At 40.3% G+C, this 27,515-nt stretch overlaps 1 protein-coding gene across 1 annotated transcript in view; it reads left to right on the top strand.

The window, feature by feature from the left end:
• The window catches only part of SVEP1 (sushi, von Willebrand factor type A, EGF and pentraxin domain containing 1), a 157,267-nt gene that overhangs the window by 33,245 nt on the left and 96,507 nt on the right, over nucleotides 1–27,515 (top strand). The window contains exons 3-5 of the mRNA XM_074361981.1: nucleotides 1,177–1,353; nucleotides 22,519–22,677; nucleotides 23,532–23,711. Coding sequence (XP_074218082.1) covers nucleotides 1,177–1,353; nucleotides 22,519–22,677; nucleotides 23,532–23,711 — 516 coding nt within the window. The remainder of the gene's footprint in view (nucleotides 1–1,176; nucleotides 1,354–22,518; nucleotides 22,678–23,531; nucleotides 23,712–27,515) is intronic.

The following is a 27,515-nucleotide window of genomic DNA, read 5'->3' as shown; positions in this document are numbered from 1 at the left end:
GACCTGAATGCCAGTGCACCAGTCTTGACAGCTCCATTTTTCTTGCTTCCTAAGTTACTCTACTGCCAAATCTACATCTCAAAGTGAAGTCCTAGATGGCCGTGTTGCAGACCTTGTACCCACACCACAGTCTTGGATGGAGCTTTAACAGACTGCTTGGCTCTCCTAGTCTCTTTCCGTTAGGGCTGAGGTCTTCCCTTTACTTCGTCCTTATCTGTTGTTGTTCAGTCTTAAGGCATAGAGACGTGTTTCATAATGGAGGCCATCACCCGTCTCCTGGCCAGGTGTTCAGTGGCGGCTCACGTGTCTTGCTGAAACTCACCCATCGGCGTTCCGACTCTGGCCCCATCACTATATCCAAGATTATTAGCACCACGGACCTAGCAGTGGAATTTAGGCTGAGAATTTTGAACTTCTTCCACAGGGTGAATGGAACTGCCTGCCTGATTCTGGGCCATCTGTCCTTGATAAGTCATATTCAACCGTAACCTGCCCTGTTAAGTCACTTTCTGAACAGAAGCAGCTCTGCCCAAGTTGTGGAACTCCCAGCATGGCTCAGGTAGTCAGGGTGGTCTCCTTTTCCGTGACTCGTGAAAATGTATTGAAGATTGAGAAGTAAACCAGATTCTGTTACTAGAATTCTATCATTCAACTTGTGCAGCGCTGTTGTTTCAGTCTTTAATCAAGTCATTATAGCAGTCGTGCTATTTCTTCTTAAGGCAGGAGCTCACAGTCAGCACCCCAGTGCAGCAGTCAGGATTGCCGTGTTATTTATTTATTTGAACAAGGATTCTGGAAATCTGGTTGCTGCTGCCTGACCTCATGCTGGAAGCCAGGGGAATGACCTGGAGAACTGACTGTGTTACTTCCTGCTGCATCTGGAGATTCCTCGCTGGAAAGTTCTGAATTTCTGCCTGACCCTGCCTGGCCTCGAGAACTTATGATGAGGTCCCAGACTGAGCTAACTTAACCGGCTGCAACAAATTCCCAGTCTGTGATGGTGCAAATCACACACATTCAGATTTGAGTGGGAGCAGGGAGCAGTTGGAAATTAGACAGATACGAAAAGATTCTTTCCTCCGGCTTGCACTTGAGTTGTGGTAACTAGAGAGTGTACCATTTAATTGCTAATTGCATTTTTCTTTTTAATTACCCCTTGTCATGTGTTCTGGATAGATCTGCCTTCTGGGAGTTTTATTCAAGAGGATATGTCCCACTGCTCGTATCTTTGTGAAGCTGGCAGAGACTGCTGTGACCAGATGGCAAGCTGCAAATGTGGGACACACACGGGGCAGTTTGAGTGCATCTGTGAAAAGGGGTATTACGGCAAAGGTCTACAGTACGAATGCACAGGTGAGTGCCTGGCTTGTGTGTACCTGTATCAGTTGTCGGGTGTGCAGAGGACGCTGCCCAAACTCGATGGCTGATGACATAAAGTATTTATTGCTGCTCATGAGTCTCTGGGCAGCACTGTTAGTCTCAGCCGTGATGACTCGTGCATTTGTCATTGGCTATGGGTGGGGTTGGCTGCCCTGCTGATCTTACCTGAGTTCTCTTACCTGTTTGGAGAGCAGCTAGCCGGAGTCTGGTCTAAAACGGCTTGTCTGGGACCACTAGGCTGGTCTTTATGTGACCTCTTGGACTCCATCAGGCTAGTCCAATCCTCTTCACGTGGTGGTGGCAGAGTTCCGAGAGAGACTGGCCCCCTGAAGCCTACGTGCAGAATGGGGTGAGGGAAGATTTATTTGTAATCCGTCAAGAGCCAGATCGCCAAAACAGGCCTCAGTCTCTGTGCGAGATGGAAGCCAGGGGGATTCTGGTCCTCAGGTCCCAGGTAACTTGTGGGATTGTCACCAAAAAAATACGACATTCACTTGATGGCCTTTTAAGTCTTCGTAAGTCTCCACGAAGGGACATCCAGAAGCTCTAAAAATGCCGTCACTTCAAAATGGAGTTCACTTCTTTGACATGTGTAGTTTTACCTCCTCTAAGTTTCCTTACCAGAGGATCTTTTTAAAAAATATTTTTAACATTTTCATATTTATTATGTTAAATATTCTATTACAAAGGCGTGAAGACAACTTAGGGATCCCTGTGTTCTGTATTATATTTTAGGAGATCTTGGCTATTTAGACGTGTCACGTGGTTTTTCTGTGCTAGCCTTTCATTCGTCTGTTCTGTTTTGCTTGGAAAGCAACGTGTGCTTTAGACCTCACGGCTCTGCCAGGGTTTGCCGTTTGGGGAAAATGTATTCCTGTGGAAATTAACGCCCACCAGGAGAGCTTAAGGGCGGGAGGTTTACTTTATTCTGTCCCATGTGGCCTTTCATTGCTCATTTCACGTGGACATTATTTTATTCTGACATTTGGAGGGTAGGTAGATCTGCTCTGTAACACAGATGTGTGGTTCTCCCCGGGGAGAACCTTCCAGGTCTTCTATCTGACCTGCTTTCTCTCTTTTCTTCTCCTCGTGGGATGTTTCCTCTTGTGTTCTTCTTTTACTCGCTTTCATTCTTATTGCCCCTCATCTCCCGTCCCTTAATTTCTCCTCCGCCCCCTGGCCCTGATCCTAGTTGGCGGACGTCCTTCCTGGGTCTGAGCATCCGAGCTCGCCCAGTAGAATCACTCCTTTCTTGGCCCTGCTCCCACTCCACCCAGCAGGATTCCTCATTTAAGCAGAAAAAAGGGGGGAAAAATCAGCCCAGCTGCCTCTGAGTTGGCAAAACGCCTCCTCCTGAATCTTCCCACACTTTCATCCACAGCCCAGCTTGGCACTCTCCCTGACACCCCCTCCATCCCTCCTCCCGTCCAAGCCCACCAGACCCAGGCAGAAGCTCTCATTTTCTTTGCTTCATGCTGTGGTCAGCATGTCTGCTTTCCGTGTGGTCCTAGACTGAACTGCTCCCTGCCAGCAAGCCACTGCTGTGTGGCTGCCGGGCCACCTCAACCACACCTCGCCCAGCCCCCACTGCTCCAAGGCACTGTCATCTCACATCCCAGGAGATAAGATGCGGGATGGGGGGCGGGGCAGGCAGTTCACAAACTCACTGCCCCCAGTTACCCCTGTCACTGTGGCTGCTCGTTCCAGGAGTTATGCATTCCAGTCTGTAAAATGTGTGAGGTTGGATTGGAGCCTCAGTAGAGGGGGACAGGAGCAGTTTGGCTGTTGGTTCTAGCCAAGAATACTAAGTACAGAATTCATTTATCTATCCCTTCTCTTAAATTAGTAAGCCTTCCTTACATGCACGCTTTCAGATAGATATGGTTCATTGATATAAATGGTTGGGATTGTCATCTTCAACATTTGTTGAAGGGATGACAGTCAGGGATGAAAGAATGGTATTGGGACATGGAGCTGTACTTTGTACACTTGCAGGAGACAGTGCTAACGACTGGCTTCCCTGGCGTGCTAGGAGCTAAGAGAAAATAAGTTCTGTCCTTCCTAGGACATGAAAGACTCATTATTAGACACTTCTCGTTTGGAAAGGCTGAAAGAAACACTAGCTCTAACTCATCCGGTACCCAAAACCTGGAAGCCGTGAGCCCCTTTTAAAATCCATTTAGTTCACAGCTGTCCCTGAGCACGGGTTCAATGGTGAGCGGATAGAGCTGGTGCCCACCTTCTTGGGACTTAACGATCCAACCTGACAAATTGATTTGTAATTGCATACTGTGGTGTATGGTGTGAAGAAGGGCCTCCAGGGAAGGCTGGACTGCCATCGGTCTCTCCACTGAGATATGAAGGATGCCTAAATGAGAGTTACTGTATTGCTCCAGGAGAGGACCGGCACCTTTCATTCAGAATAGCTGGAATTCTGAGCATTTATCCTCATTGTCAAAACAGTGCCCTTCAGCAGCAAGTTACCTCCCTTTAGAGCCAAAGGAAACCTTAGCAATTATCTGCTCTAAAACCTTCATTCTGCAAAAGGAAATTGAGGTCTCAGAGAAAGATGAGTAGTTTGCTCAAGATGGCATTTCCCTGTACACCAGAAATTGACACATTGTAACTGACTATATTTCAATTTTTTAAAAAAGAAAAAAGGTGGTGTATCCTACCATCAACCAGCAGGACCCAGAAAGGGACCCAGGACACTTTTCTCTAAGTCCTATTTCCAAGATCTCAAACTGCTTATTTTGCAGTTTTTGAAAATAGCTTCTTGTATACATTGCTTTTCAGAGACCGTAAACATTGAACTGTGTTCAGAGAGTTTAAAAGCACAGAAAGATCTGGCTCACATTCAGCCTGTGACAATTACATACTCTGTGGCTGTGGATGATTAATTCCTCCTGATTCTCAGTTTCTTTGTAAAATATGCTTAATAATGGTATAGTTTTATATATACATATGTATAATTTTATGTATATGTGTATTTTCGTTTAGTTTTCTGTATATATGTGCGCGCACACGTATGGTCAGACTATTCAAGATGACTGATCTCTTGCTCTTTGTCTGTCCTCTGCTCAACCTGCTGCCTGCTTCACCTGCACCTACTCACAGGACTGACCTTCCTGCATACTTGCCCCAGGCCCCAGCTAGTAATTGTTCTTATCAAAAGAGTGGTCAGGGGTGTGCCCTTCTGCTGGTTTCCCTAGTAACTGATGAGCTAACCAGGTGTCAATTCCCCTATTACTGCTAACCTTCCCCTGTCCCCTGGAAGCCAAGATTGTCACCATGTCCTGCCCACCATGTCCTGCCTGCTGTCAGCCACACATGGTCGGGTGTCCTTCCAGGACCTTGCTTCAAATGAGTAAGCTCCCCCATCTGTTAAACCATTGATGTCTCTGTTGCTGACTGCAAAGGCTCCTTCTCTGGTCTTGAAGCTGGGTGAGTACAGACCTTGCAGGTCTGCAGGGTGCAGCCCAACAATAGATAAATATACAATATATGTATATAGAAGTATACCTATAGATGTGTGTGTGTGTGTGTGTGTGTGTGTACACACATATGTATGTATGTGTAGATGGATGGTTGGGTAATTGAGAACATACTTAGAATGCTTAGGATAGTATCTGGCACATCAATTCTTTTACCTTTAATCGTTATTGTGAGGTAATATACATATTGAGAAAGCTAATGAACATTCAAATAATTATCTCAAGAATGAGATACTTGAAGGTAAGGTACGCCATGTATTTTGCAAATTCCACTCTTCTGGGCTAGAATAGTGGCCCTAACCTGAGAGCTGAGCTATGGGGAGGACAAGGAAGATCCCTGCATGCAGGTGAACGCCATCAAGAAGCCTTGCCCCTACTGAGGGGTACTGCATTGACCTGATGAGCATCCAGTGAAAGTCAAGAATCCGGAGTGAGAAAGGGCAGTGGGATCACGTGCCATTGGATGTTGAAGTGGAGGTTGTTTGCTTGATTAGGGAAAAGTTACATGCTGAGGCAAGTTGTGTCTGTTAATTAATTTTATAGAAAAGTAGGATATTAGCGCTGGCTGTAAAGGTTTTTCTCACTGTTCACTTGGGAGATGGTGCAGCTCTAGCCCATGATCATATAGGAAGTTTGGGGCAGAGCTAAAGTGGAATTAAGGTCTCCCAATTCCCAGTCCGCGATCCTTTCTTTGTACTATCATGTCTCGAAGGGTACCCGTGAAACTTTAAAGAAAACGGGTCAGCACGGTGTTAACTGTGATCCCCTCCTCCTCTTCCCTCTTTGTTCTGAGTGATTGCCATTCTGGGTTGCATGGGTCCTCAGTGACCTCCCAGAGCCCTGGCCAAGGCAGTGGCTCCACTCAAAATGGCCCAAGCACCTCTGTTATGGGAAGGCTGGACAAGACCTTGATGCACAAAAAAGATTTTAATAATTGTGGGTCTGTTCCGTATCATGAACATCTTAACTTGAGCCCAAGCCTGAAGATATTCTTTGGAAATTACTAACAAGTAATACTGTGTCAAAGAGTTCAGTTTTATAAGACATTATTTAATATGTTTGAACTGGTTTTTCATTTCATTCCCCTTGGCTCAAAACTTCTTTGAGTTGGTTTCAAAATAATTCTGTGCTTTTAGCTGGTGGTCTTGAAGAGAGTGTGCTAATAGGTTTTACAGAAGTGAGAACCATGTTAACATGTAGTCCAGAGTAGAAGGATGCTTTGTTCACATAGTCTCCGTTCATTCATATAATGACACTGAACACAGAAACCGTGTTTGATGGAAGTGAAATGAACACATTCTCTGAGTCGTCCAGTCTAAGAGAGGCATTCCAATCGAAGAAACCCAGTTCAGCAACAAAAATCAGTTTCAGCATAATACCAGTCCCTGTCGTGCCTCCCAAGCCCTAGCTGAAACCTCTTTTCCTTTCTGTTCTTTCCTCTCAATTGTTTTTTTTGGGGGGGGGGTCATAAATCAATTCTTTATGAAAGGCTGTTGATAATTTTGTTTAAAAAAAAAAACCCATTTGTATGATTCAGAAATTCAGGTATGGAACTTCACTACTACTTGAGCAGGTTTAATGGGTTGAGGAAACATCCTGCTAGGATTTGTTCCTGAACTTCAGCTAAGGGAAGAGGACTGAAAAACTGGAATCTAATGAAAAGAAGGTGCTTCCAATTTCTAGCTGTAGGATTGCTATCTTCCTTCTTCACATTTAACAGAGACATTTGGACAGTGGTGGTGATGATGATGATGATGTTGAGAGAGCAATAACTAACTGATGATAATAATGGTTAATATTTAAGTAGCGCTTCCTATATCCCAGCCACCTTTTCAGCATCATTGATATACATTAACTCATTTAATGTTCACAATAACTCTCTGGAGTATGTCGCATTTTACGGGCAAGGAAACTGGAAGTCTGAGAGATTATTTGTCCAGGATCACATAGCTGATAGAGCTGGTTTATGAACCCAAGCTCTCTGGCTCCAGAGTTCACAGTCTAGCCATAGAGATAGACATGCAGCAAATAAACACAATTAAAAACATAATTTCAAATTCTGTTAAGTATAAGTGTGACCCTGATGAGAGCATCAGTATTTGATCATTTTCAACACAACAGCAGCTTCGTGCAGTTCAGTCAACCCAGTGGAAAGGCAGGAAAAGAAGAGAACGAGTTACATAAAATATAACTCTGATCATGCCACACCCCTGCTGACTGTTTTTTAATTATGACTGATTATGACAGGATAAATTTCAAGCTCCTTAGCATAGCCTAAAGTTTGTATGATTTGATCGCTCTTAACCTTTTGAGCTAAAAGCTGGAGCTAGTTATCATTTGCCCCAAATAGCATGCTGTTTCATTCCTCAGACCTTTTTTCATGTTTCTTCTGGTTCCCTTTCCCACCCCACCCAACTATTTTCTTTCTTTCTACTTCATCAGACTAGTGATTTAATGGACGGAGATTTTCTAGTTCACTCTGTCCCCACTGCTTGCTTCCAGAGCCCATCAAGAAAAAGGATGTAGGTAAGAGGCCAAGTTTAATTCCAGGATCTTAAATGCACAGGAACTCATCCTTGAAATCTTAGGCGATTGCATGGTTTCCTTGTCTGCCTTGGGTACCACGAGATCCTTAGTACCCAGGCACATGGTAAAGGTGTTTAAGAACGTGTTTAATTTGTTTGAATGCAAAATATTTACATTTGGCTAAGTTTTGTCAACAATAAATCAAATACAGTGTATGGTTGATTTACTAGATTAGTCATTTGTAGACGGCTAGATCATCATAACCAGTTGTGGGTAGCCAGGGAACTCCTGTTGTAAATCCAAGCAGTTGCAGCTGTTCTGAATTTCCCCTGAAGGGGTTTGAGAGCCGCAGAATACAGAGACAATAGGCATCTTGAGGACACTGCTTTGCAGCCATTGACTCCAATTTCAAATGAGTTTGGAATGATTAGCGGATTGAAAATTATAGCTGGATGGGGGCCAAGGCTGAGGACTAGATAATGAGCCAAAGCCCCGGTTATATGATTTTCCATAAAAAGGAGGAGACACTATAGAAATGGAAACACTGGCCTCTTTAACTGGGAATGCCTTATTATACATGGAAATACATGCGCACAAATCCCCACCCCCGTCCTGCGAGCACGCACACGCTTTCCTGTCTAAGTATTATATCATTGCTTTGGAAAGAGAAAGGACAGAGAGCTCTGGAAATTCTTGAACAGGAACCAGAACATTTGGAAATCTTGTTCTCTGAGCAGAGCTTAGCTGAGTTTTCTTCCCAAAAAGCATCCCCAGCGGTGCCCAATGATAGATTTGTAAGGTGTAGGAAATTTGTACAGTGTATCCCTGTTTGCTTTTTATGAGGTAATACTGCTAGCGTGTTGACACTGGTTCCCTTCAACTTGAGGAGGACGGGTTACTGTTGCCTGGACCAAGCTAGTTTGTTCAGTTTCCCACTGAATGAGGTGGGTGTTCAGTCCATCATAATTTTATAACAGGAAAACGCATATTATTGGTCTGTAGGTATGAAACATCACCAGACTCCGAAGTCAGGGTGCTGTCTTTTTAGTTCAGGTGTTGTGTTCTTCAGCTGTGTAACTTCTGTTTGGTTCTTGCCCATATTTGCTGTCCCTTTGTTGAAGTTCTCACTGTGTTCATCCATTCTTCTCCCAAGTTTGGTGAGCATTTTATGACCATTCCTTTGAAATCTTTATCAGGCAAATTACTTATCTCTGTTTCATCACAGGTTTGTTTTTTTTTTTCCTGAGGTTTTGTCTGATTCTCCATGTTGCTTTCTGTGCATTAAGATGAAATTGCCCCCTCTCCCAATCTGCAAGGAGAGGCCCCATGTGGGAGATGAACCTTATGGTTCATCCCTCCCCTAGGTCTTGGTTGTCTCTCTGTGATTGTCCCAGCAGCCTATTTCATTTTTAATGGCTCCCATTAGCTGAGGTTGTGCCAAGACCTGTCAGCATCCCAAAGGAGAGTTATCTCAGACAGCACCTAGGTTTAGGCTGATTGGGAGCCAGACCCTCAGGGAGCAGCCTTTAAAGTATGTAAATATCCAGAACCACAAGTATAAGACCCACTGGCCACCAGAGTTGGATGATCTGGAGGTGTCCCCTGAGTGGCAGTCACAAAATTTGGGGCGCCAGACACGTGCAAAAACTCCCCTCCGGGTGGAGATACCTTAAAAAACTAAAAATAGAGTTACCATATGATCCAGCAATCCCACTCCTGGGCATATATCTGGAGAAAACTTTAATTAAAAAAGACACTTGCACCCCAGTGCTCACAGCAGCACGATTTACAATAGCCAAGGCATGGAAGCAACCTAAATGCCCATCAACAGGTGACTGGATAAAGTAGCCATGGTGAATAAACCATGCCTTCACTTCCACTTCCTCACCCTACAATGTATCTGAACTCAAAACGTCTTAGAAGTGAGCCAGAGTACTCTATTTCCAGTGTCAGAAAATATTGAAAGATATTTCACTGAACTATGTAAAAGGCAAAACAATTTCTTCGAGGTCTTGTTTATTGTGCCTTAGTCTGAAGGATCTCCAGATACTGAGATTTTGAATTGTGCTGGAGATTTATTGCCTGGGGGCAGTGCACCAAGATTTAGAGGGGATGAAAAGTACGCACTTCTTTTGAAAAATGAACAAAGGGCAATTGTGTTAAGGTTCCAGAGATACTTTCTCTGGCGCGTCAGTTTAGGTAAGAGTCCATATGAATGTTGAGCTTTCGGAAATCTACTGTCTCAAAAGATTCATGCCACATCTGCATGCCCCTTGCAAAGTCTTTGCCTGCTTGGGTGTTCTGATTTTGCAGAAGAGGAAACAGTGTGAAAGAATTTTAAGTTTTCCGAAGATCATTCGTCTCCAGAGAAATCAGTATGCAGACCCAACTCTCTTGGAGTCCAGCGTCCGTGCTGTCTCTGCACCATTATGTCGCCTACAGTCCATCCATGGCACTCACTGCACCGTCATTATCCATCAAGGAAATGATCCAGGAATATTTTCCTGCTCTTACCAGTTGCTTCTGAGTTGTAGCTGAGCATCCCAAATATCTGGTTCCGTGGGATCGGTACAGAGGTGGTGCTTACTAAATGGTAGATAATTAGCCAAGTTTGGATGGTAGCCAGTGTTAGCAATTTGAAAATGATAGTCCAAGTGAGAGAAAAATCAGGGTCAGTGAAATGAGGGCCTGTGTAAGTATCCTAAGTGCTAGGGATGCCGAGATGGATGGTTGGGTCCTTGTACAACCTTGTGTTCGTAAATAGTTATGGGCTGCAGTTAGTGGCATGAATGCTACTGATGAATCCTAGTTCTGTAACTTACTCGCTGTGTATTTCTGGACAGGTTCTTTGATCTCTGGGCATCTTAGTTTCTTAGTCTATGAAATGGGGTTAGTAACAGTAAAATTGTTATGGAAATTCAATAAGATAATGTGTATAAAAAGCTTGTGGCAGTGTATGGCGTATAGTAAGTGCTTTATTAAAATGATTATGCTTTACTAGGGGTGGTTCTCAAAGGGAGAGATTTTTGTCCCCTTGGGGACTTTCGGCAGTGTCTGAAGACGGTATCAGTTGTCACAGCTGAAAGGAGCTACTGTCATCTAGTGGCTGACGGCCAGGGATGTTGCTCAGTAGCCTAGGATGCACCAAACAGCTGTGACAAATTCCAAACAGCAACCTCTACTGAGGTTGAGACACCTGTTCTGTATTGACAGACTGAATGCTTTAATGTAAGATTCAAAAAGCATTGCTGTATCTCATTTTAAAGTTTTAGAAGAAATATCAAAGCCGTGGGATGCTCCTAGGGTTAAATGATCTCTTGCAGGTGATCATTGCAGCGTCTAATGCTCCAGCCACCCCAGGCTGCTGGTGGCCGCTGAGACACTTCCAGCCCTTCTGTGGCTCCATAATTGTGTGCTTTTGTTCCCCTTTGCCTAGACTCTCCCACGTCTCGCCTGTCTGTTCAGTTCTTCTCAGTCTCTCATGATTCTTAACAATCTCACCTCTCTTGTGAAAGTTTCCTTTTCATTCCTTCTTGCCCTGGCACAGTTGGATCTGGACTTTTTTGGTTCTCTTAACTATCTTCTTCCTGTTAACACTCAGCACATAGTATCATCATTTTGGGTGGGTTTTTTCTTTGCTATTCTGTGAACTCCTTTAGGGCAGTTTTATGTCTGTCTGCCTCTCTCTCTCTCTCTCTCTTTCTTTTTTTATTGCCTCTGCTACATGGCAATGGACTTGGAGTAAGCATTAATAAATTTTGAGAGAATGAATGAGTGAGTAAATAAATACAGCGAATTGCATGTTTAGATACTAGAACACAGCATATGGAAACCCTGCTTGGTCCCCACCTTCCTTCCCGGGAATTTTCCATGCCTTTTTCAGAGAAATGAAGGTGAACAAGTCTACTGACCCTTAGAAGCACTGGCTTAGAATCAAAGTAAGCCATCTGGAAGGCCAAGTTCAACAATGGGAAGTGGCTAATCACACATTTATCTCTTTCATGGTATCTAGTTACTGAGATTATTTTCCAAATGTAGTTCTAAAACCAGGCTATTGCGATGTGTGTGCATGTATGTGTGTACAGCTATTTGCATGGACTGATGATGAGTGATGGTTTGGGGTAGTGTTACAGTTCATATCACAGTCAAGACAGCATTCCAGGATATGGTGGATTTTTACCATTTAGGCAATCAGTCAACAAATATAAAGCAAACCATTATTACTGTATGTAGCATAACTTTAGTGGTTGGGAAATTTTCCATAAAAGCTTGAGATATATAGATTTTGTCAAAATATGGAAGCAGGTATGTGATCATAAATTATGAGCGACAGAATAAGTTATGAGAAAAAAGTAATCAAATACACATTATATGTGAAACACGGGGTTGTGTGTGAAAGCACACCCATAAAAATTAATAAGGCAGGGTCACTCTTTTTCACCATCAATATTTCATATATTAAGCAAAAAAGAGCTGTTTTACTATTTGCGTATGATATGATTGTTAACCTAGAAAATCCAAAGAAGTCAATGGTCTGTCACTAGAATTAATAAAATACGTTCATAACGTGGCAAGATAATTATTTCAAATCAATAAATGTTTATGGAGAAAACACTAAGTTTAAGAATGGGATGAAATCCTATTTACAATAATTTAAAAGGTATGTTTCCAAAGAATAATTTGAAAGAGAAATGTGTGACCCTCAGGAGGAACTGTAAAGTTTTACAGATATATGAATAAGAGGGTCAATTTATAAATTTATGCAGGAGGAATACCCTACTCCGGTCATTCTAATACTCATTCATATTTTGCAGGAGAACTAAGGAAAAGTGCATGTGCTCCATCTTCCCAGAAGCAGATTCCTCTGCGTTTTGTGTGTATCATTTCTTCTCTGTTGACAGATTTTTCTAGGTTGCGTGTATCAATCCATCAGTGATATTGCTCTTCATGTGTTATGTTTTTAGGGTCACCCTTTGTAGAAGCATGGTGATGTCAGTTTTTCTCATATCTTATGTTGAAGGGTGACTTCTATTTCTAGAAAACCAAAAGGAACCAAAAGGAAAATGGAAAAAAAGTAGATAATTGCCAATAAAGGATAACAATTTTAGAAAGGGTTAAAGCAAAAAAACTGTAAAAGCAATTAAGCAAAAAAAAAGCATTAATTAATTATAGCTCAAATGTCTTAAATCAGCCTTATGTAGAGAGATATATGGGGATGAGTGAATCATAGTGTGTGTTTCAGAATGAATATTAATGTCCTTCAAAATCATTCTCCAAAAGGGATCCAAAGTGATCTTGTCATCTACCCTACGTTAAAATATTGTCATTATTCTCATTGTTTTAAGGATCAACTTCTAGTTTTTGAAAGTGACCTATCCAGCCGTGAAGATCCTGGCACTCAGTTTTCTAGCCTCACCCCTCTGTCCTCAGGCCAGAGTGAACTCGCATTTTCAAGCTTGCCCTCTCTTGCCTCTGGATCTGCACGTGTTGGTCCCTCTGTCTGGAATGCCATCACACTGTCTCTACCCCTCCCCCCTTACTTCTCTGTTGGATTCTGGTCTGACCTCCGAAATCACCTTGACCAGCAAAGCTCACCTGACCACCCCACCCTTGTCAAGTCTGGATAACATCTCTTTCGTGTGTTGTCAATAACATGATACTTTGCCTCTTTTTAATCATCTGTTGAAAACTGCAGACAAGGCTCTTATTCTTCTCTATCCCAACTATCCCATTACCTATCATTTCCTTTTCATCACTACAGAACGTCATAAACTTTTAATTTTACAGCTACTTGGCTATCAACTTGATCACCCATGTGTCGTGGTGGAAAACTGGTTCTCCAACTGGTTACGTAACATAGAGAAGTTCAGACAGTGTGACAGCCAGTAGTAATTAGCAGAATTCTCACCCGAAGATTCTCACTCGATCTTTTGCTCCACACCCTCATTTAATGGATGAAATGGGAGAAAGGTGGCGACATAGTGAAACTGAATGTGTTGAAAGCATTATAATTGCCAGAATAAAAGACTTTCCATTTTATTTACAGATTATTCAGAAAAGAATCCAAACATTTTAACATGGGAATATGGGAGGGGAAAAAAATGAGAGGAGTACTTCAAGGTGTGGTAGACTAGACCACACAGATCATCAGAGTGAATGCCAGGTGGAACGGGTCATTCTGAATCAGATTTTAGGGAAACTCAGAAGGAAGTCGTTTAAATCTGTCTACTGGCTCCTTTAACTATCAACTATCTTTTAGGTACTTCGGAAGATATGATTGTGGCACAGCGTTTGCCTGAATGTTGTTTATTATGAAATAGAGCTCTAATTACCACAAAGAAGTCCAAATGTCTGCCATGAACCACGAATTGAGGTTCATCCAGTTCTAAGCAGTTGAGATTGAATGACGTTAAAAACTGATGTGACTTACGTGATCCTGAAAATGCTAGGACTGTTCAAAACAGATTTACTTTTAGTTATGGAGGTGATGGGATTTGAACTGGGTTTGAAGGATAGGGTTAGGACAGTTAGAAATAGTGGGTACTCTTGTGGACAATGGAAAGTACAGACTTGGGATGGGGCCTGAAGTTAGCTTGTATGATGGGAAAGCAGGCTAAATCTATGGGGAATGTGGGATTCCAGGCAAGAGAGGTAAGGAGCAGGCACTTGATTTTACTGGAACTTGAGTTCCGGGCTACAGCAATGGCCTTTGGTCCATTGGCAACTACAAGCCATTGAAGATTTTTGAGCAGGAAAGTAGCATGATGAAAATCGTGTTATAGAAATATTAATTTGGCATCTGGGGCCAGAAATCACTGAATCTGAAGTAACTTAGGAGAGGTGTATGTGTAGAGGTTACAGATCAATCAAGTCATAAATAATATAGTCCTAAATTAGTGTAACAACCCTGGGCATGGAAAACAGCAACTGAGATTATCTGTATTTTCAAACCCCCAAAGCCCTTGAAGTCTTATTGAACTGAAGTAGAGGAGAAGAGAGGGAACTATCCAAGGCTGCTATGGCTTGAGACTTTACTCATAACTTACCACCCTGTGGGAGACAAATTTGACAGCAAACACCAAACTATACTCACAATCTTTCTTCCTTTCTGATTGTGAAGGTCAAGTGTTACTAGGTCCAGTGTGTACCATTTCTCTTGTTCCTTAGGACAGGCTAGTATTCATCAGATATGCATCAGTACAGTTTTGAAAGTTGTTAAAATGTTGAAATATGGATGTATTGGTTGGTAAATAGTCACCACTCCCCAATCTCTAAAGTTCCCTTCACTGATCTGACCCCTTTTTTTCCAGGCTTACTGGTCTACCCCACAACTCAGCATCTATAGGGGTAACATCGGGCAGATTAGTGGGCACGCAGAACTCTGCTGGATGCTACAGCTGATGTCTGCTCTCATTGATCAGTGATCATGCCAGTGTGGTAACATTTTAAATATTACCCCTGCGAGGGATACAGTTTTCTCCCAGATAGTTCTCAAGTTCTTTAAGTAAACGGACTTATGTTAGGCCTACACCTGTCTGACTCTCAAAGAGAGATTCACCCTTGAGATTCAAGTTGAAAGCCTGTTGCATTGAAATTTGTGGGATTTCACATTTAAATAATGATTCATGGTTAATTTTAAAAACTGCTAATACCCAGTGCTAATGAGAGTACAGAAGATACGTACTTTTATTCCTGATAATGGGATAGAAAATAATTTGACAACCAGCTAATGAGTTTGAAAAGTTAATATTATTTTGCCTAAGGAAAAAAAATATTTTCGATGGATGAAAGATACAAGGGAACAAGATGATTACGGAAAAGTTGTTTATAATTATAAAAAGTCAGAATCAACTTAAATATCAAACATTAAAATAACAAACCAGAGTGGTTTAGCTTATAGTAAATTTTATTTTCTTTTTTTATACAATTCTGCGTTATTAGCTATTTTAGAAAGAATAAATAAGGTTAAAGGTAATTCTAAAATCTTCTGAGGCGTCTTCTAAAAATGCTTACCCACGAAGATTTAGTTATAAAACTTAGGATGATTTCACATTTCCCACCCAGACATAAACACCTGAAGACAATTAAGAATCAGAGTTTTCAGCTAAAAAGACTGCCGAAGTGTTCTGTACTCGGCTAGGTTATATTTGTGCGCGATATATGTGGTTGGTTATGTGTGACACATGTATTTATGTGTCTCTGTGTATGTATGACACTTCACGCATGCATCCTCTTTTGAACACAGTTTTTTGAGGGCTTGGTTTTTTGTTTTTTGATAGACTTGTCCTAATCCATCGGTAATCTCCTTTCTAGTCCACGCAGGTGTTGATATTTGCAACATGGCGTCCTGCAGCTAGGGTGCCATTTGCTGGTACGGTATCGCACAGTTGCCCACATTCACAATTTGGTCCAAGTAGTCTGTGTTCCAGCCAAATGAGCTAACCATCATAGGGAGGTTGGCAGGATGCTAATTCATTTTACACAGTTTCAGATGTGCAGAATCCAGGGCAGTTAAAAAGTCTCCTCATCTAATTCTTTGATGAAAATAGAAAAGATCTTGGCCATTTGAGAAAAAGAAAGTCCTTCATCTGCATGCCTTGGTCCTTGTCTTGTATTGGTAATGAGAATTGGCTCAGCGTGGGGAAAGCTGGTTTTCTTCTAGTGCAGTCAGTCCCTGGGCTCAAAATCCTAGCACCACTATTTATAGGAACAGATTCCTTATTTGGAACAAATCCATAGAGTTGAGGAGAAGCATGATACTGCAGTAATAAAGAGCCTTCTAGGGGCCCAGGTGACTGGATTGATGCTCTACCTAGATAGAGCAGAAACGAGAGCTTTTGTTTGCACAGCTCCTGGGTACCATTACCGTTTATATAAACGGACACCCTTGGAGCTGTTGCAACTGTATTCTTTAAAGAGATTCATTAACCTTCCGACATGGATTGTGCAAAGAACAGAGTTCTTAATATTTATAGAGATTTTTTAAAAATTGCTCTTAGATTATGTATAAGAAGTAATTTTGTAAAAGACAAGGGACTGTATAATATATATTATTAATTTAAATAGTCATCTAAACAATTGGTATTTACTGGGAAAGATAGATGAGAGAGAAGGGAAATCTTTGTATTTTACAGATTCCCAACTGGTTGATGTTTTTATTTACTTCAGTCAAAAAGCTGTGTTGTCAGCTGAAGAAAAACCTTATGTTAGCACAACATGATAACTTCAAGAAGCACATTTCCAGCAATAGTAGCTGATAACCACTGTTTCCTAAAAGAGAAAGTGCTTATTTTAACCGCACCAAAAAAGAGCAATTAAGAAATAATACTTGGTACATTTCCAGGAGGGAATCATTTGGTGTTATAAAGAAAACATCGTGACAAGTCAATCCTGACCCTTCAGCATCACTTGTGAAACTTGTTCAAACCACAGTCCATTTCATCTTTTCAACTTTTGCTTGGTTTTAGATGAGGAATTTTCCCCCTTGGGAATCAAAGAAGTTGATTCTACCTCTCCCACTAGAGTTGTGCAATGCCTTTAAATAGTTCTCCTGCAGTCTGTTTTCCATTATCATTATGAATTTCACAATACATTTCCAAAATGTACTTTTGGATATTTTTATCCAAAACACTGTTCTCCAGTGTTGTAAACTCTTTATTATTCAAAAGATTTCGGAGAGCAATAGGGTAAGATTAGTTCTTCTTTATGTAATATTATTTCTTTAATAATTTATGAAATCTGTAGCTAAAATCTGACTGCTCAGATGGAAGTTTTCTTTAACTTTTTAGTATATTCTATTTATGGAATCATCAAATATGAGCGTCGGAAAGGCTATAGCCATCATTAATTGTAACTCCTGTATTTTGTAGGAAAAAAGAAAAAAAAAGTCACCTACCAGTGACCCTGTAGCTTGTTAGTGGAGGAGCCAAGATAGCAACTCAGTTGTCAAGACTCCTAGTCTAATGTCCTTTCACTTTGCCCCGCTGGTAGTCTCTGACTTTGGTCCTCCCTCCCCACTAACCCATCCTCCACCTTCCAGTTGAGCTTGTTTTATCTTGCCCTCCTTTGATCCACTGCTGGCTCGGGCAGTGGGATGGGCAGTGGTTGGGTCAGATAATGGAGGACTTTCTGAATTAACAAGAGTACGTTGCCCACTGAGAGAGAGAGGCATGTGCGTCTGTTACATACAGTGTGACTATATACCAGAGCAGGGGTGAGGGTGATGTGCTCTGGGGCACAGAAATGAAGGCAACGAAATCTGTCTGAAAAAGCTGGGGAAGCTTTGAAGAACCACGTAAGTCTTGAAGGATGCTGTAGGTTCACTCTGAGAAAGGACAGCATATGCAAAGGCAGAAGCTCAGTGGAAGATAGGAAAGAGAATGAGAATATTATTTACCAAGCCCCAGAGCATCTATTGGGCATAACAAGCCTATAAAAGAAGTACAATTATCTTTTTTATTGTTGAGAAAATGAAGAGTTGGGCACATTATTCTGACATTGACTGAATGCCAACTAACATGCCTGGCGTTGTTTTAGTCATATAATTTCAATTAATTCTAACAACAAATTTATCAGAGACATACTACTAATATTACATGGGAAGAAACCTAGTCTCCGAGAAATTAAGCAAATTGCTTAAACTCCCAAGTCCAGTAAATTGAGGTGGAAGAGGTGTGGTGGAAAACTAGATCCTACTGGATTCCAAAACACCTTCTAACCAGGCTATGGAATTCACTAGTTCATTGTAGCAGATGGTCAAGAAGGTTACAGACAGACCAAAGATGTCCTTATAGGTCAGAGTAAAAAGAGAGGGCCTCATCCTCTTGGTGCAGTTTTTTGGTAGAAAGCGTTTTGATCATATTTATATGTTTATATTTGTATCAGGTGGCAGCGTCTAAGATAAATTGAAGAGTAGACATGAAGGCTGAGGGACCACTAAATGGGCTTTGTAAAAACCTGGAAGAGAGATGATGAGTTCAGATCCAAGATAGGAGCAATGCTGATGGAGCAAGAAGCAAAATGCAAAGGGTTTTTAAGGAGTAAAATCTAAATGATATGGTTTTCATTTCGATATTGAACAAAAGGGGGAGAGAAGGAAGAATCAAAGTGATCTCCAAAGTCAGAGAACCAATGACTGAAATGAAATACAGCATTTGAGACAATGACTTTCTTTTATGTATTTTAAAATTTACTTTCAGTTGTTTTTACACACTGCCTATTCAGTGTAGCAAAATTTTAAAATTTAAATCAGCAAAAATAAACCTGGAAGCCTCATAATTCTACCATGAATATAACCCTGGATATATAACCTTATAGATCAGTTTTAAATCTTATTATTTATTAGCCAAAAGGTCATACAATACATGTGGTGTTTGAAACTTGCTTTTTGTTTTTTACATTCAATCAGCTACACAATTTGATTGACTTTCCACGTCAAGAATTAGATTGTTATGGCTAATATTCCATTGGATGGATGTGTTATAAGAATTTAACAACCCCCTCATCTCTTGACATTTATGTTATCTCCAATGCTGTGTAGTGACAAACAATAATTATACATAATTAACAATTATATATACTTATATGTATAGGTAAAAAAATGTTCCTTTCACCTGGACAAATTCTTAGAAATGAAATGTATCAAAGGGAAAATTCCTTTTGAGGCTTTTGGTGTCTACACTCAGGCTGCCCTACAGAGCAGGACAGAAACTCTTTGCCCACATGCCGGCCAGCAATGGGTATTAGCATCCTTTAAAATTTTTGCCAGATTAAAAGCTAGTCATCAATTTGCATTTCTTCATTATAAGTGAAGTTAAAGTGTTTATCCTATGACTATTGGTCATCGTCCTTTCATCTTTGGTGAATTTCCAGTTCTTGTTCTTGTCAGCTTTTCTACTGAAGTATTCATATCTTTTTCATAGATTAGAAAAAGCTCTTTATGTGTTAAGTTTCTGTTTCTCCTTAATTATAGTTTGTTTGCTTCCTGAAGATTTTTTGAAATATTTAAATATCTTTCTGCATCCAGTTATTTTTAACCTATGTGTCTGGCCTGTTTTATGTTTATATTTTATCAACTGGGTTAAATTAATCCATTATTATTATTGGTGGTAACTGATTGCCTTCCTTTAATGGTAAGAAATTCCTTTGCCTTAGTTTATGCCATTTGGTTATTAATTCTTTCTGCTATTTATTTTCTTTTCCCATGTTTTCTATCTTTGTTCTTTGGGCTTTTTTTTTTCTCCTCCATTGATTTGGAGGTTATGCATGCTTTTTCCGTTCATAGTTATTTGTAATTTTTCTGTACAAATTTGAACCTATGTTTGTCTTTCAGTTTTATCATATTGATATCTATAAAAAGAAATGAGAATTTCACCTTTTCCTCTTCCCAACCATCTCCCAGTTTCTCTCAGATTTTAAACCTTACTTCTTTATAATATGTTAAGATTATTCGTTTTTTCATTAGATCATGCCATTTTAAGAAGGGGCTTTATTTGATACTTGTTTTCATTTTCACAATTATTTTAGCAAGATATTTAACAATATACTAAATGTCCCATTGCTTTCTTAGTCTCAAGCAGTTTATTAAATGCCATTTTTGTCATACTTGAGTTCTTTATTTTGATTACTTTTCAGCCAGTGAAATACATCTTTATTTCTAGAAGCAATGCACATTCTCAGATGTGTTTCTCTTCCTTCGTATTTACCAATAGCTTGCCCAGATATAGAATTTTGGGTTCATAATGTTTTTCCACCTAACTGAGTATCTGATTTAATTCTTTTTCCCGGCATTTGTTTTTGCACAGGAGAAATGAAATGTCAGTCTGATTTTTCCCATTTATAAGTATTTTGGTTTTCCTTCCTAGATGCTTGCAATACTTTTCCTTTATTCTGAGTGTCAATCACTTTTTATTAATTTTGCCTAGAACTTAATGAGTTTTATTGCACTAAAACATCAAGTAAGGAATATATTCTTGCCTTAATAATAACAACTCTTACTTCCCCAAGGTCTATTTAGATTTAGTTCTGTTGTTCTGGAATTTTATGGCTTCTTTTTACTGCCTCCAATGACAACTTTAATTTTGCTGTTAATTTGTGTTTTATTTTCCGTCTGTGTGTTTATCTCAATAATTTTCTCCTACAGCTGCTGACTTCTGTTTAAAGGAGATAATGTTGTCTTGCATCTTCTTGAAGATCTGTGCAAATATTTACTGAGCTTTTTATAGAAGAGGGTATTTAGTAATATGAATTATTCAATAATAATTTAATATTAAATATTATGATGCTTTGAAGTAAGGTTCCCTTTTTTCCTGCTGAAGTATTTTTCATAAGTCACAGATCATTATAACTATTTTTTAAATGTTTCTCTCATTCTTAAATAGCTACAGATTTATCATGCTCTAGAATTTTCCACCATATATCATGGGAAAATGTATCTTCTGTTTTTAAATATAACCCAGAATGTTAGAAGCATGGTTTTTTTTTCTAACAATTACATTATGGTATGCATCTTGTCTCTCAACGATTGTTTATATTTTTAGCATATTACAGTTGTTAAAACAAGGACTTTTGCATCCGAGAGACCTGGGTTGGAGACACAACAGATGTAGTGGTAAAGAGCGTGAGCGTGATCCAAATTCTCTGGGTTCGAATCCCAGCTCTGCCATTTACTCGCTGTGTAACTTTGGCAAGTTGTTTAACCTCTCAGTGCCTTAGTTTTCTCAGCCGTAAAATGAGATTAATAATATTAATTACTTCATAGGTTTTTAAAAACATTAAAAAGATAATGAGTATAAAATATGTAGAGCGGTTCCTGGGATATAGTGAATGCTAAGTAAATATTTGCTTTAAAATTCTAGCTCTAAATCTTCCTCTCAATTGTGTTGTAAACCTTAAAAAAAAGTCTTTCAAAAAATAAATAAATCAGCCAGGGCTTATCTACCTAGAAACAGGCCTTAAACAAATGACAGCGGGCAGAGGAAAGTATCTAAAAATATTTGACTTGCTAATTATGAACAAGATAAATGTGATTTAAAATTTCATCCTAAAAATATAATAAATCAATGTTGAATACTAAAAAAAACTTCCAGCTCAACCATCTATTAACTGAGTGACTTCAGTCAAATCATGAAATTAAGCCTCTATTTTCTCTTTAAAATGGACATAATACTAATAAAAATAATGCACTTATTAATAATAATATTAGTAATTATGAATACTACTTATTAATACTGTGAGGATTAAATGAGATCATTTATATAAAATATCATCACGTAAGTGCACATTACTTGGTTGCTACTTTTTAAATAATCGAGTGAATACTTGACTGTGCTGCATTTAATTGGCTTAACTAAGCACTGTAAGCCCCATTATTCTACGATTTCCCTATTATTGAGTTCTTAATTTTAAGTTGTTTTACACATGTGTAACTCCGGGGAGAGTAATTACAGATTCAAAGCCGCATTGTCAGTATAGTTGGAAGATATGAAGCAACGTCAATTACAGCCTGCTTTTCATCTTTTTTTTCTTGAGCCTGGGAGAAGCAGGGTCTGTGATTCTTGTTTCTTCAAAAGGTCGACTTCCCATTGGTAGGATCCTTTCCCTCAAGCCCTTCACGTCCTCTTCATCCTTTGTCAGGTGCTTTGAACAGAAACAAGGGGCTCTGTGCTTTCTGCCTATCTTCAGTTCTTCTCTTCTGCTGGGAGTGAGTTTGGGGGTGCACTGGGGGAGGTGCAGCTGCACAGGTTGGGGGATGGAATATGCAATGTACCATATTTATCAAGAATTTTTTGTGGGCTGAGTATCTTTGATTCCTTTTAGTCCCTGAATGTCCGCTGCTATTTTGAGTTTTCCCACAAACGAGTACAGCCGTATCATGCTGGGATGTGTTGTGATTGTAACTCATTGTGGGACATGAGAGGCCACTTCATAACCTATATGTAGCAAACTACATCATCTTTAAAAAGAAAAAACAAACTTGGTTTCTCCCCTTGCTTGAATTATACCATCATTTCTATGAAAAGCTGTTGTGTGGGATTTTCCCCCCTAGTTAGTTTCCAAAATGTTGTTAACTTTCCATTGATGTCAAACTAAAATGGACTCCCACCCAACTTATCCACAGCCTGCCCAGCTGGGACATACAAACCAGAAGGTTCACCAGGAGGAATCAGCACTTGCCTTCCATGTCCTGATGAAAATCGCACCTCTCCGCCTGGAAGTACAAGCCCTGAAGACTGTGTCTGCAAGGAAGGGTACCGGGCATCCGGCCAGACCTGCGAAGGTAAGGATCCCACCACTGGCAGAGAGGAAATATAAAGGCTGATCTCGTCTAGGGAGGCAGTGCTACTAGCTTCATCCAATTCATTGGGCATGATCTTTAATATTCCTTTCTCTAATCATATTTTGGGGGAAATTCTTTGTTTTTTTATGAAGCATTTCTTTTCACTGAACATATCAGTATCTTGCACCAGAGAAAGGGGATCCAAGACTCCAGGAGTAATTTAACTGTGAAAACAGGAAGATTTAGAATTGAACAAGATCAAAAATGAGTTGAAGAGAGAAAAGTCACAAATTTAACAACAAATTTGAATAGCAAATGAGCTAGTTTGGGCCCTGGTGGTCATTAAATTCATTTAAAGAAATCATTTTTATAAGTAAAATGGCTTAATATTATTTACACCAAAAAGTAAAAATATTTAATTAGCCTATAGCATGTCTAAGAAGCTGTGGCTCTTGGGATTTCTGGCAGACGTATTTTCTGGCCTTATTTGTTCTTTATTTCATGCCACTTTAATTGAGAAAGAAAATAGCTCATGACATATGAAGGCCAAGAACTAGAAAATCTCACATCCATATAGTTTTCAGAATTAAAAAAAAAATTTTAAGCTTAAAAGGTATTATTTAGTCTATTTTTAAATTTAATTGGAAGCGAATGTCTAGTAAGCGTGAGATATGTTCTTCCTCCAAAGATGTGCTTAGAAATTCATATGCAGTAAATGGGAATGCTGTAGGTAGTTTGGCTCTATATATAAAATATCCCCTTAAACAGAAAACAAAAAGAAAAAGAAAAATAGGGAGGATGCTTCATAGACAAAGGCTAACTTGGCTTTTTAATTTTACTACTTTAAATGCTAGTTGTCCACTGCCCTGCCCTGAAGCCTCCTGAAAATGGTTACTTTATCCAGAACACTTGCAACAACCACTTCAATGCAGCCTGTGGGGTCCGATGTCACCCTGGGTTTGACCTCGTGGGAAGCAGCATCTTCTTGTGCCTACCCAATGGTTTGTGGTCTGGTTCTGAGAGCTCCTGCAGAGGTATGCGAATTGCCAGTTCACATTTTTTATTGATGGCCTTGCTTGATTTCCTTGACTTACACTCTAATGGGCTAGTAAGTTCTTTGTTTCTTTTGATTTCATAGACCACAGACCACAGAAAGAGAAAAAAAAATTATGGGAAGTTTGAAGTCAAAACTGCTAAGTTCAATTGACCACATCATCGTAAACTAGACCCTTTGTGTTTCTTTCATGAACAAGCAAAGGAAAGGAAATGGACAGGTTACCCTAAATCTCAGATTTCAAGCAGCCAAGACAGGGTCCGGGGAGAGTTTGGGGATGGTCAGTGTGGGACTTCGATGTCTACTTTGGTCGCAGGCCTTGGGGAGCCACGCCAGTATCCTGCAACGGGAGCAGTTAACCAGCATATACATCCCTAGCCTTCACTTTCAATGGACAGCATATCATAGAAAGTGGGAGTCAGCTAAAGTGAGATCCCAAAGGGCCTCTTCCAAGCCAACAAGAAAGAAGGCAGTACCACAGGTAGAACCTGAGGCTCCCACATCAGATACAGAGAAGCCAACAAAATGGAGGGCACATCAACTCACCTCCACTCTAGCCATCTCCAAGACCTACTTTCCAATTTCTTAGAACTCCAGCACGGTTGGGTAGGAAGAGGTAGATCTAAGAAGAGAGGGGAGCAAGCCAAAGGACTTGAGACTTTCTGCCCGTGAAGCTTCTGAATGCAGTATTCACCCCCTACCTAGGGTTGCCAGATGAAATACAGGATACCCACTTAGATTCAAATTTTAGATAAGCAGATCCTTTTCTAGCATAAGGAAGTTCCATACAAGAGTTGAGACCTACTTATATAAAAATGTATTTGTTTATTTTCTGAAGGTCAGATTTAACTGCATATCCTCATTTGTTTGGTTGGTTGTTTGCTGAGCCTGGCAACCTTACCCCCACCACATCCCCTAGGCATCCTTTGGCAATGTATTTTGCTGAGGATTTAACTACTCCAAGATCCCATGTTGCCCAGGTCACTAGAGCAGGGTGAAAAGTTCTGTCTTCTAGTCTTCTCTTGGCTCCCACAACCATGGCGGGGCTGACCTGCTCACAACTCCAAGGTCTTTGTAAATCCCAGGAGACATTCACTGTTTATATTCATCAGCTACCAATACTGATTCCCATCTGTGAATCTGCATTTGTTTAAATCAGGTCACAATCCAAACTCTTATCTATATTTACAAGAAGAGAAAGAATAAGCAAATTGAACAAAGGAGACCTAAAGGGAAAGGGGGTGGAGATGGAATCACTGAGATTTGAAGGCAATTACATTGCCAAAATAAGACCAGGATTCCAAGAAATGGGAGAAATCTGAGAGCAAAAAGATTTCTTGGGGAGAAAAAAAGAGATTGCTGGCACAATGAATGGACATAGTTAAAAGCCAAATTAATAAATTAGAAAACCAACTCAAGAAATTCTTTTGAAAGTAGAGCAATATTTGAAAGATAAAAAAAAAAAGATAAATGCACCCCGATGTTCATAGCAGCACTATTTACAATAGCCAAGACATGGAGGCAATCTAAATGTCCATCGACAGATGAATGGATAAAGAAAGTGTGGTCTATATACACAATGGAATACCACTCAGCCCTAAAAAAGAACAAAATAATGCCATTTACAGCAACATGGATGGACCTAGAAATTACACTAAGTGACGTAAGTCAGACAGAGAAAGACAAATATACAATATCACTTGTATGTGAGAACTGAAATATGACACAAATGAACTTATTTACAAAACAGAAGAAGCAGCACAGACATAGAAAACAAGCTTATAGTTACCAAACAGGAGAAGGGGAGGAGGGATAAATTAGGAGTTTGGGATTAGCAGATACAAACTACTATATATAAATTATAGATAAATAGCAAGGTCCTACTCTATAGCACAGGGAACTATATTTAATATGTTGTAATATACTATAATGGAAAAGAATCTGAAAAAGAATATATATATGTATAATTGAGTCACTTTGCTGTACACTAGAAACTAACACAACATTGTAAGTCAACTATACTTTAGTTTCTTAAAGTGATGAAAGAGTGAGTGATGTGAGAATAGTCCCAGGAAATAGAATCTTCCTGGATTAGGAATCGAGAAAGAGAATGGAGTGGAGGAAAAGCACTAATAGAAGATCAAAGAATATATCCACAAGCCAAAATCTCAAAAAATATGCACGACTGAAGTCTTGGATACTCAGTTTAAAATCACTTACTAAGTGCCAAAAAAATTATTGAAAGCAGATCCATGTCTGGAAATCATCTTAGTGCAACTTCTGAAAGCCCTGGAAAAATTAGAAAATTGTTCCTGTTTCACAGTTAGAAAGAATAACATTACCTGTAAAGGAAAGAGAATCTAACTCACCCTGAGCCCATGATCAGCCATTCTAAATATTATGAGAGAAGAGCATGTTTCCAGGATTCTGAAAGAAACGAATTAGACCCTGTATTTCTAAACTTTGACGAGCTGTCATTCATGTGGGCAAGCACAGACATTTGCAGTCGTACAGTCTGAAATGGTAAAGAGCCTATTACTGCAAATGTTAATGATAAGGAACCTGTTAGATATATTCCTGTAAAGTCAACAGTTTTAAGTTCTCTGTAATATCTCTACCCCCATGGCAGAAGGCGGAAAATGTTGCATTTTAAATTTCCACTTCCTGGCCTTCCAAATTAAGAGTGAGAAAATCAGGCAGATGACCCATTTAGGATAAACTCTGGCCCCTGCCTCTTCCCATGAACATCTCCACCCTGAGCCTCAGATCCTACACTAAAGCCATAAGAAATGGCACCCTCCTCCCCCGGAAGCCATTCCTTTGAAAGCTGATCCGACAGCCTCGATTGTCTGATGACCCCACCTTTGCTCTCGGTCCTTTTATAAAAACACTCCCTGTGGCCAACCTCCCTGGCCTGGAAGGGGTGACCTGTAACCTCCGTACCTGTGTCCACAGACCTGTTGTGTCCCCATTCTGGCCCTCATGCTCTGTGTGTCGGGGTCAGTCAGAGAAGCACAGTAGACACACCATCTGTGTTCTGGGAAAAGGAACGTATTTTAAGAGTCAGCCCTGAAACAGTTTTGGGAGGAGCTGGCAAGTGGAAGATCCAGAAGAGAAACTGGAGCATCAGAGGAGTTACTACCGACAGTCTGAGAATCCAAGCCCACTGAGCTGCTGAAGCAGAAGCACAAGGGAGAAACGTATCAGAAAGTCCAGGAGACGCTTCACCTCTGATGCTCGACAGCCAAGAACCCAGCTGGGAGCTTGGGGCGACCTTAGGTCAACAGGGTCAGCAGTTGGGAGGGGAGATGGAGGCCAGCAAAGACAAGCTGGAACCAACTGCACGTGTCAGCATTTGCCCATCCCCGAGCCTGACTGCAGTGATCCCTGCTTCTCTTCCTCCTTCCAAAGTCAAGTGCAAGTTCTTCTTTGCACCAGCCCCAAAATGGCCCATGTTAAGGGATTCTCACTGCATTTCCCAGCTTAACTAACTTGTTAGACTACAGACCACCATACTTTTATTAATTATCTTGTCTATCACCTCTGCTAGACTGTGAGCTCATTATGAACACAGAATATATCTCCCCCTACCCCGACTAATCCTTGGTTACAGCTCTGGTGAGTGATTGAAAACTTGACTTTAGCAAATACACATGTGGATAAGGACACTGAGAAACAGATGCATTGATGGTCAGCTTGTGTCACTTCCCACTAGGCAGTCCCAGTTTTAAAAAGCAGGCTTGCTGTCTTTTATGCAATTTGCATTGACGTCCCAATGTAAATA

The sequence above is a fragment of the Camelus bactrianus genome, chromosome 4 (genome assembly GCF_048773025.1).
Source record: "Camelus bactrianus isolate YW-2024 breed Bactrian camel chromosome 4, ASM4877302v1, whole genome shotgun sequence".
NCBI lineage: Eukaryota > Metazoa > Chordata > Mammalia > Artiodactyla > Camelidae > Camelus > Camelus bactrianus.
Note: the sequence above shows the minus strand (reverse complement) of the source record. Positions and strands in the feature narration are given on the sequence as shown.